Genomic DNA, 10,009 nt, shown 5'->3' on the forward strand with positions numbered 1-10,009 from the left:
TGTATTTATTTATTTAATATTTAATATATATTTCCGGGGTTGATGCGGTTTTAACGGAGTCGGTGGCTGCTTCCACACGGAAGGACAAGGGAACATCAACAGTTGTGGGGCCCACGTATCTTATCTAATTAGAACCAGGCCAAAGAAAACCATCGACTTTACTTTAATAATGTGATAACCTTATATTATTATATGCTTAAACTTTAATTATGTGATAACCTTACATTATTATATGCTTAAACTTTAAGGACAAATTTTGAAACCAAACACCTTTTGAAACTTATTTATAAAAAAGGACATATTTACATCTTATTTGTCAAAACCGACTCAGTCAGCCATGTGGCTAAAACTAGGTCGGTTTTGTCCTAAAATTCACAGGACTTCAACTCCCGTAAAGTTTTGTTATGTAAAAAACTTCACAGGATTTGAAGTCCAGTGAAGTTTAGTATTTTTTTTCCGTCAAAGCCGACCTAGTTTCAATGTTAGTTTTGGCAAATAAGTTGAGAATAGGTCCTTGTTTATAAATAAGTTTCCAAATTGGTTTGTTTCCAAATTTTGTCCTAAACTTTAATTATTTGATAACCTTATATTATTATATGCTTAAAGGGTAAACACAAGTGTAATGAGCGAGTAGGCAGAGGAAGAGAACTAGGGTTTGCATCAACTTTGAAGCCGCCACCTACTCCACTGGTAATCCCTTTCTTCCCTGACAATATTTTCAAGTTCAAGTTCTGATTTTGATGCTGTGGGGGGCAAAAAGATCCAGTTTTGAGATGATATTCAGTAGATTATACAGTTGTTTTGAAATTTGTTACTGAAATTAGTAGTCATGGCTTTTATGTGGAGCTTCTGTTAATTTAGTAGCTTCTTTCAGTGATGATTATGCTAATGTTCTTTGAAAGTATGCAATGAGAACTTACTTATATATTGAAAGGAACAATAAAAAAGGGAAGGAGGTGATTGACATATTAATCACAACCGTTTCCCAAAAAAAAAAAAAAATTGTTGACAACTATGGCCATTCAAGTGTTTCTTCGGGTTTTAATTCTGTCTGCTGTCGAAAAGAAAAGAGAAATTTGACAAATTTAAGCAACCATGTAGTCGTCAGTTGCTAGATCATGGGGCACATAATCCTCGTCAGGTCCCGTTAGAGGGAAATTATGACCTTGAACCCTCACCACAATTTCAGAGTTTTGGTGCGGAAGAAGCTTTGACTTGTTGGCACTAGAGCAGTCCAGGTTCAAATACCACTAGCCGCATAAGCGGATTAACAAAGCATAAGCCCGGTGAGAGAAGGGCTCGAAGTTTTTTGATGCAGCGGAAGGGACTTTGAGAGGCCTCAATAACATCATAAAGATGGGAAAGTAATGTAGGCTTAGTTGACTTCAGATGCTTGGTCCTCTAATTGATGCAAAAATTTGCTTTGTTTTGGTTGTTCTTTTTAGGGAGAATGCTTAAATTAGAAATCAAAGTCAATTGCTTAAAATCAAAGTCAACTGACCATATTTTGTATTACGGCTTATTTGATATGAAGTTAACAAAAAAAACTTCATTCTAGGTAGGGGTTGGTTTATTTTCATTTTTCCTATGATGCATAAAAAAGTATATCTTATGGTAAGAAATGTTGTTTATGTTTTCATAAGAGGCTTAAGAGGGCGAAAAATAACAATAACATGAAGTGGGTCTGACTATGATATCCTTCTTAAGATTTTAAAGTTAATTTCAAAAAATTTCTCGTAAGGTGCCAAAAACATTTTCCCTTAACAAAAGATGAATCTTTGATTTAGTTGATCGTGTCATTTAAAATTTACAAATGACTAATCTTTCTCATTTAACGCAAATGATGCAAACATAGTCTAATGTATAGGTGGGTATGTTCTCTTTCAGAAACAATGCAAGGTGCCATGCAAGCAATCCGAGTGCATGGAAATGTTCTTAGACGTGCTGTTCTTCAACATGTTTGTGTCCTAAGTCCGGCAACGCAACCAGTTATCTTTTCACGCTCCGAGTCATCGGTATCTTCTGCCCAACAGCTCGAAGAGCACGGATTCGAAAGCACCAGAGTTTCGGACGTTTTGAAATCGAAAGGTAAAAGTGCTGATGGTTCCTGGCTTTGGTGCACTACCGAAGACTCTGTTTATGATGCAGTCAAATCGGTATGTACTTCTTCTCTCTCAATTGAATTCTCTTTCTGATGAAGTAGTAGATCTTTACATGAATAGTTTCTGCTTGAGCTTTTCCTAATAAGATTGGTGGTAATATCAGATGACTCAACACAATGTTGGTGCTTTGGTGGTGGTGAAATCTGGAGGAGACAAAGCCATTGCTGGAATCATTACTGAGAGAGGTAATAATAGTACATCTCACAATTGATTTTAACTGCTGCATAGTAGTCTCAAATGTGGGCGTATGTGCGTAGAATCTAAAATTTTATTTTGTTCTATCGTTACTTTCTTACAAATTAATGATGTAGATGGTTGACCTGTTTCTTAGAATAATTGCGAGTATTTTGAGTGGTTCAAGCTATCAACTGTTTTGCAATTATCAATAAATATTTGTTCCATCATCCATTAGTATATATTTTCATGTAAATGCCATGTAAATAACCATCATGACAAAAAAGTTTATGAACAAATTTCTCATTATCATTCTGGCCTCGGTTCAGCTAAGTAGATGGTATAGAGAAAACAAGCTGAAGATGCCTCTCAATTGTTTTTCACGCTCATGTACGGATGTCGTGTAACTTCTCGTGCAAAACTAAAACTTATTAATCGTATGGTCATGATTTTTTTATTTATTTCAGGAATCATTTACTTGAGATCAAGTTTTGGTCTCAGAAATGAAATAGATGTTATTTAAAATGGGGCGAAGGGCGATCTTGTACACGGTCATATAAGTGAACATAGAGGGGGTAAATAAGTGATATTCCGTTTATGGAATATTTTGTTACCTAAAATTGTTATTGATTGATTAACTAATTGAATCATGGGAAACTACTGAAGCAGAAGTTACAGAACCGAAGGGATATGGAACAATGCAGTTTTCTGAACTTAAGCTGAAGAATTAGAGGACCTTATTTTTCTATCCCTAGAACACTTCAAGCTATGGTATATTCTTTTTTGTGTCCTACAAAGTCAAAATCAAATATTTTCTTTTATATTTCAGATTATCTCAGGAAAATTATCGTACAAGGAAGATCATCTAAGTCAACCAAGGTCGGGGACATCATGACTGAGGAGGTATGCGTGAACTGCTTGTTTTTTAAATATGGGGTTTTGACAAGATTTTTTTCTCTTAATTTGTTATGTTCATAGTTGAACGATTGGTTAAGAAGGATAGGATAGTAGTTAATGGTTAACTTTGTTCTTTGTGGAATGATCATTTTGACTTCATTCAACAGAATAAGCTGATCACCGTCACACCAGAAACCAAAGCTCTCCAGGCAATGCAACTGATGACAGGTTAATGAATGACGATGCCATTTATTTTAATTTGGGTTTATCCTTAAATTTCAGGAGATTGTTTCTAAACATCCAGTTGTCGATACTGGCAGATAACCGTATCAGGCACATCCCCGTGATTGACACAACGGGTATGGTTGGCATGGTGTCCATTGGCGATGTTGTTCGTGCGGTGGTGAGAGAGCATCGCGAGGAGCTTAATCGGCTCAATGCTTTTATACAGGGTGGTTACTGAATGATGATGTCGAAAAGAAATAATAGAGTGGCTTATGGAACGGCGAGAGTTCAGCCCCTCTTGAACCAGTATGAGCATGTGTAAATAATGTTGTGGTCGCTTTCTTTATTAGTGTTTGTATGCTTTCTGGAGCTGTATCGTGTGTAACCGAAGGCGGTTGAAGTTGCTAATAAGATGCGTTGTTATGGCTACTGTGATTTCAAGCCCCTTGTGTCTGTTCAGATATATGTATTTTCTGGTTTTAGCGGAGATGTTTATTGCAATCATGCAATCTTATGTTGGCTGAAATGAGGCAAGGTGTATTGTTATGGGTATAAAAATCTACATGTAGGAGGGAGAGTATCCTGCAAAAATTTACACTTCATTGATGGAATAGTTTTACAATCCAATGCGAAACTGATCAGAGAGATATTATCCATCCTGATGAGACTCTGCTAACATTTCTTCCACTGAATCAGTGCAGCCAGGCTCTATCGACCTGCCTACCTAAGCTCCCCCCGGAGCATTTTGCTCTTATCAAACAAAAATACGTGCAGAATCCCGACGATGACCTCACCCTGCAGGTGTTGAGAATGTAGCAGGAAGGAGCACAGCCCAAGCCTCGGCCTTGGACGGCCAGACCCCATGTCTGATTCTTGATGTCACTCTCATCGTCGTCGTCGTTGCTGCTGTGATTGAGTTGTTCGATTAGCATGAGACCGTCGGGTGTCGAATCGGTTCGGTTCCATTTGTTTTTGATGAGAGGCCAGTTCTCAGGGGAGGCTTCGGTTGCGTGTAGCTGAGGGATCGAAGAGGGTCCCTGAGAGGAGATTTCTACTAGTACTGGGGTTTCCCTGATGTTCTTCACAATCTGAGAAGAGAAAGGAACAAAAGTTAAACAAACTGATTAATTCATGCATAGGTTTTCATCAAGAGCTAAAATTACCTGTTCTGTCAACTTCAAACATTAATTGGGTATTTTCATGAAAAAAAAAAAAATTCTCATACCTCACCAATGGAATCTCTGATCCAGTGATCCATCTCCTCTGCACTGACAGAATCTTTCTTCTTCTTCTTCTTCTTATAATCAAACACACCCGTCGCTGCTGCTGTCGCTGCCGCTGCTTGATTCTGATTCAACGGACACGTGCTCGACGTCGAAGAGGACGAACCGTTAATCGTCGAACTGTCCATCTTCATCATGCCCTTCATCTTCATCATCAAACAACATGGACGAGTCTTACTATGATCATTGAGAGCACTTGTGTTGAATCCTGTAATAACATTGCTCGAGCCCAAAAATGTTGACAGGGCCTCCATGCATTGACAAATAATTGTGAGTTCAATACTTTAGAATCCCCCTCCCTCTCTCTCTCTCTCTCTCAATCTTAATTGTGCTTCTTATTAATTTATATGAAAAATTGTCGACCTTTTAGATTTCACAACTGAATCCTACACAAAGCAGGAGGTTGGAAAGAAACAGACATTCATCCGACGTGGCTCATGCGAAAGCTTACGTGGACCGCATCAGTTGGACGGATCGTGAAGGGGTGGGGCCGGGATGAGAATCGCTCGTGGTTGCACGAGAGAAACACGCGGGGAAGTGTGAGGGCCACGTGCCTCGCCTCGTGGGAGGATTTTGCTTATAAACCCAAAGTTGCGCTTCCACATACGAAAAAACCAATCTAGACTCAAAATACTAGGTTTGTTTACCTTTAAACCCAAAATATAGAACACATGGTACATAGCTATATACAATTGGATATGTAGATATACATCCTACGGTATGCGGCTGTAAATCCCAAGTATGTAGTTATACAGGCTGTAATGCGTAGATAAACACCTATAGAATCTAGCTATACACTTCCTAGTATGCAGTTATATGCTTTTTGTTCTGTATTTTGGGTTTGAAGGTAAACAATCTTAGCGTTTTGGGCTTAGTGAACATATAGAACTGGGGGGTTTGTGTTTTTGGTAAACAGAACTACAACTTCGGGTTTATAAGCAAAAAATCCCTTAAAAAGGAATTTTTCAAAACAGCCCCAAAATGTTTTTTATTTTTCAAAATCGACCCGTTTTTTTTATTTATCAAAATCGACCCACTTTTTATCACGTTGGCTTAATGACGTTCCTAAACAGTCGAGATTGCCAACCCTAACTGTTTAGGACATAATAATTTCGGGTTTAAGGGTTCTAATTAGAATTTAACACCCTCCTAAACAGTCGGGGTTACCAACCCCGACTGTTTAAGAACTTCATTAAGCCCACGTGGTACAAAGTTGGTCGATTTTGATAAAATAAAAAAAAAATCAGGTCGATTTTGAAAAATAAATTTTTTTTAAGGCTGTTTTGAAAATTTGTTCATCCCTAAAAGGTATATGTTTCCACATCCTACCCTATCGAATATGGATGTCAATATCAGAAATTGAATCTCCAAATCAACATAAACCACCATATTTTGATTACGAACCAAGTACACTCAACACCTAAGGATCAGCATCATGCAAAACCAATGGGAATCACATAGCGCCAGAGACAAACCCACTATGGATGAGATGTCTCAGTGCTCAACATCATAATATACACGGCCTTACTATATTTCCAACCAAAAGTGCTATGGTTGCAAATTATGTCATAGGTTAATTACAAGATCACATACTCTCAAATCTCAATACAGCATAGACAGAGGTGTTGCAGTGTTTTCTTCTTTTATTTAGCTCTCATCTGTACCTTTCTCTGAAGCCTGGACCTCTTCAGTTTCGTCATGGCTTTGATTAATATTGTTGTTTTTCGTTTTAGCAACCTCGGCGTCTCTTTCGGAAGAGTGCAGCCCTTCAGTTTCCTCCTTGCTTGGATCAACTTCCTTAACGTCAGTTTCATCAGAAACAAGTTGGCCGACCTTAACATACTTCTCCATGAATTTGTATTCCCAGTCTTGCAAAACTTCCAACTCTGATGAGCTTAAACCTTCGAGGTTTCCAGTGAGGTCGTTTGGATCAAAGGACATGAGTGCTAGAGCTCGGCTTGCATCCCTCCCCGCAAATAAGGCATAAGGTCCACCAGGTCCATAGAACATCCTACAAGAGAAAAATACCAGAAAGATCAACTTAGAGATGTGGACCTTGGCAAAAAATTCTATAGGGATAAAGGAGAAAGTGACGTTGCCACACATTTTAAAGCTGGTACTTGATAAAGTGTTCTGATTGCACTAATATTGTATACCGATTGCACTGATAACTGATGTTATCCTTCACTGCGTCACGTTATCCTTCCTTCCTACATGAATTTTATACAGGGATCTAAAGGATTTTTTCCCCCGTGGACTGACTGCAAGCTTTTAGAGGGTAGTAAGCTAAGTATTTATTTTTAAGAAAGGTATATAACCATGTTGACTAGTAAATGCTTGTGACAGGTTCGAACCAGATGGCGGTTATGGCAAACTTCATTAACAGCTAGTATTAATGGAAAACACCTAATTATTATACTCAATTAGAATCAAAATGTGACGAATCAATGCCTCAATTTAGTCCTGAGATTCGATTTCTTTTCCATAGATCAACTGGAATACTTAATAAATGAGAAGATAATGACCCTTGACAAAGAAATAACCTACTTGACTGACAAACTACAAGAATATAAGGCATCAAAATAAACTATCAAGTAAAAGTAGCACATAAACATGCACAATATCTAAACAAAGAGCAAAGAAAATGTTAAATTTGCATTTCAGATGGTTAACTTCTTGCTCTTTTGCCTTCTCTTTGAAGTTTGGTAGATACATTTGAACACTTTCATTAATCAAAGTCCAAGATTAAGAACACAGTGGCATCAAGGAATTTAGATAAATTACTGTATCACATATACGTAAAGCTTCCTTGGAAACATGACAGCTTGTCTAAAGAACTCGCGAGAGAAAACAAAAACGAGAGAAGTGCGATCTGAAGGTGTAAAGAGAGTATATGTGGAGCATATATCAGTACTGCTGGGCTTGATCTTTTTGCCCCATGTGGATATGAAGGTGTAAAGAGAGTGGCCATGGAGCAGATATTGGCATTGCTGTGTTCGAATTTCTTTTTTCTCTCATGCGGGTATGAATATTGAACTCACGATCCATATTTGATAGCAAACTATCTATATTGAACTCACTATCTATATTTGATAACAAACTCAGACAAGATATGATGGAAAGAAATCTTATTGAGTATAAATAAAGTTTAGAAGGAAACACGTGTTATGCCTTCAAAATTAATAAACTTAAGTTATATGGAGCAGCATGTTCCTGTATATTGAATATGTATCCAGATATCCAAAGATCTATTGAGATGCGCCAAATGCTTTACAACTATCCAATGCGTATCGATATTCCAAAAGAACAGAATAAGGATACCCATATTTGATAAAACACATTTGGATCAGGACTAAATTATTTGTATCAATCTACATCCCTAATATGAACAAATTACCATTAGCCCTATGGTAATTGCGTGTGATGATAAGTCTCGTTAACATTAAGTAAACTTCTAAGACCCCATTTTTGTGAAGATAGGGTCTAGAGGAAGGGAACTTAAATCTCATAAACCCTCATGGTCAGTGTAAAACTAAATAAATCATGAGAAATCCAAAAGTGCACACTGATTCATTCTTTGGGCCTTGAACTACAGTTTTCTGCTTCCATTAGAGAAATTTAGCTGTTTGAGTTATTCTTCCAATATTTATAGATCTGAAACCCGTGAAATATCAACATTCCACAAAATCATCTTTCACTGAGATAATTAGGGGTGGAAACTAATCGAATTGTAAGATATTTACATTCAAATTCAGTGTATTTGTCAGTATTTGAATTCAAAATCTTGCTTCATCTGTCAGTGATGAATTTCGAATTCGATTTGCGTACCAACCGATATTCAAAATGAAATTTGTTTATATATTACCGTGTCCCATATTTATTTGCATATATTCACTTAAGACATTCATGCGTCTTTGCGCGTATTGTTCAATAACTGTTTGGTACAACAACAAACTACCTTAACATATTTGTGCACCGTACTCTACAAATACCACATATAGAAATCAACAATGGAGCAACAAAACATGTCTCACAAAATATAAAGGCTAACAAATGTGAACAAAAAACATGTACCTGCATAATATAATTGATTGATACTAAAACCACGTTTATCATCAAATTGTGCACCAGGATACACATACGCAATACAGAGAAATCAACAATAGAGCAACAAAAACATGCTTCCATACATTATAGAAGCTAACGAATAGCAACAGACACATGTTCATTAACAACAATTAGAAAAGAATTCCCAATGGAGTAGTGTCACTCGCCTTTAAAATAAATTAGAAGACAAAAAAAACTACTTCAAGTATCAAATCTGACATATATAGTAGAAGTATTCATACAAAAACAAAATCTTCTCACATATCCTGAAACTTCATAGTGAAGGACTAAAATGCAAAAACATAAATACACACTTAACAGTCCAACAAATCAAATATGCAGCTTCAAAACTTCAATTAGTTCACAAATCAAATACCAAAAGAGTAATCTTTACTACTAAATGGACTAACTTGAATACAATCTACGAGCTATTTATTAATAGTTAGATCAATACCACGAACCACGCATCACCAAATTTAAAAGGGGAGGAAAAACAAAAGGGAAAAAGAAGGAAAAAGAAGACAAATTCGCTATATCTAGAGGTTCGAGAATCGCATACCTGGACCTCGAGACATCGTAGATGTTCCCCTTGATCGCCATCAGCAGCGGCTTCTTAGGGTCGGACCCATCAAAGACCTTGAGCTCCTCAAGCGTGACGTCACCCAACTGCGTCGGAGATAGACCGAGGTATGAATCGATCGCCGCCGTGAAAGCGGAGTAGATGCTCATCTTGATTAGGGTTTTTTCGCAGGGTTAGGGTTTTGGAAGAGAATGGAATTGGTACCGGAGGGAGTTGGCGAAGAGAGGCTCTCTAGCTTTGGCGACCACGCTAAGATTTCGGCTAAATAGCATTTTAATACCTTGTAGTTTCACTTATTAAAATTTTACTTTCAGGGGCTGTTTGTTCGAAAAAAAAAAAAGGAAATGGGGCGCCACGTGAGATTTGGGGAAATGTTAATAGTGTCACATCAGATTTTGGTTTCAAGAGATTTTCAAATCATAAGTTTGTTTCGTTGTGTGATTTAGGGGCTGTTTGTTTTGCTCAAAAAAATGAGAAATGTCCCGCCACTTCACCTTTCAAGAAAACTCTCATGTGCCACATAGGTTTTTGATTTCAAGAGGTTTCCATTTCATGTGTTTGCTTCGTCTTTAATTTTCAAG

At 37.3% G+C, this 10,009-nt stretch overlaps 3 protein-coding genes across 4 annotated transcripts; 1 reads left to right on the forward strand and 2 right to left on the reverse strand.

Annotated features, from left to right (window-relative positions):
* LOC109842751 (CBS domain-containing protein CBSX3, mitochondrial-like) lies at window positions 550–3,899 on the forward strand. Of its 2 annotated transcripts, none has more exons than XM_020411627.1 (6): window positions 550–690; window positions 1,888–2,156; window positions 2,266–2,347; window positions 3,166–3,239; window positions 3,401–3,461; window positions 3,554–3,899. In XM_020411627.1, exons 2-6 carry the CDS (start codon window positions 1,893–1,895, stop codon window positions 3,694–3,696), a joined length of 624 nt encoding a protein of 207 aa, XP_020267216.1. In that variant the 5' UTR covers window positions 550–690; window positions 1,888–1,892; the 3' UTR covers window positions 3,697–3,899. The 2 variants fall into 2 exon arrangements, with proteins under 2 accessions (XP_020267216.1, XP_020267217.1); XM_020411628.1 differs by having other exon boundaries at window positions 608–690; window positions 1,868–2,156.
* On the reverse strand, window positions 4,037–5,092 carry LOC109842750. Its single transcript, XM_020411626.1, has 2 exons — window positions 4,684–5,092; window positions 4,037–4,546 (listed from the first exon to the last, which is right to left on the reverse strand). The coding sequence occupies exons 1-2, from the start codon at window positions 4,993–4,995 to the stop codon at window positions 4,151–4,153; spliced, it is 708 nt and encodes a 235-aa protein (XP_020267215.1). The 5' UTR covers window positions 4,996–5,092; the 3' UTR covers window positions 4,037–4,150.
* Window positions 6,114–9,681, reverse strand: LOC109843538 (probable steroid-binding protein 3). Its single transcript, XM_020412474.1, has 2 exons — window positions 9,408–9,681; window positions 6,114–6,752 (listed from the first exon to the last, which is right to left on the reverse strand). Exons 1-2 carry the CDS (start codon window positions 9,575–9,577, stop codon window positions 6,389–6,391), a joined length of 534 nt encoding a protein of 177 aa, XP_020268063.1. The 5' UTR covers window positions 9,578–9,681; the 3' UTR covers window positions 6,114–6,388.

Source organism: Asparagus officinalis, chromosome 5 (genome assembly GCF_001876935.1).
Source record: "Asparagus officinalis chromosome 5, Aspof.V1, whole genome shotgun sequence".
Classification (NCBI taxonomy): Eukaryota; Viridiplantae; Streptophyta; class Magnoliopsida; order Asparagales; family Asparagaceae; genus Asparagus; species Asparagus officinalis.

Excerpts from the sequence above, each read along its gene's own strand:
- LOC109842751 (XM_020411627.1), top strand. The coding sequence starts at position 1,893 with ATGCAAGGTGCCATGCAAGCAATCCGAGTGCATGGAAATGTTCTTAGA. Across the intron at positions 2,157-2,265 it reads TTTATGATGCAGTCAAATCG|ATGACTCAACACAATGTTGG; the intron begins GTATGTACTTCT and ends TGGTAATATCAG. Across the intron at positions 3,462-3,553 it reads GGCAATGCAACTGATGACAG|ATAACCGTATCAGGCACATC; the intron begins GTTAATGAATGA and ends CGATACTGGCAG.
- LOC109842750 (XM_020411626.1), bottom strand. The coding sequence starts at position 4,995 with ATGGAGGCCCTGTCAACATTTTTGGGCTCGAGCAATGTTATTACAGGA. Across the intron at positions 4,547-4,683 it reads TCAGAGATTCCATTGGTGAG|ATTGTGAAGAACATCAGGGA; the intron begins GTATGAGAATTT and ends TTCTCTTCTCAG.
- LOC109843538 (XM_020412474.1), bottom strand. The coding sequence starts at position 9,577 with ATGAGCATCTACTCCGCTTTCACGGCGGCGATCGATTCATACCTCGGT. Across the intron at positions 6,753-9,407 it reads TACGATGTCTCGAGGTCCAG|GATGTTCTATGGACCTGGTG; the intron begins GTATGCGATTCT and ends TTTCTCTTGTAG.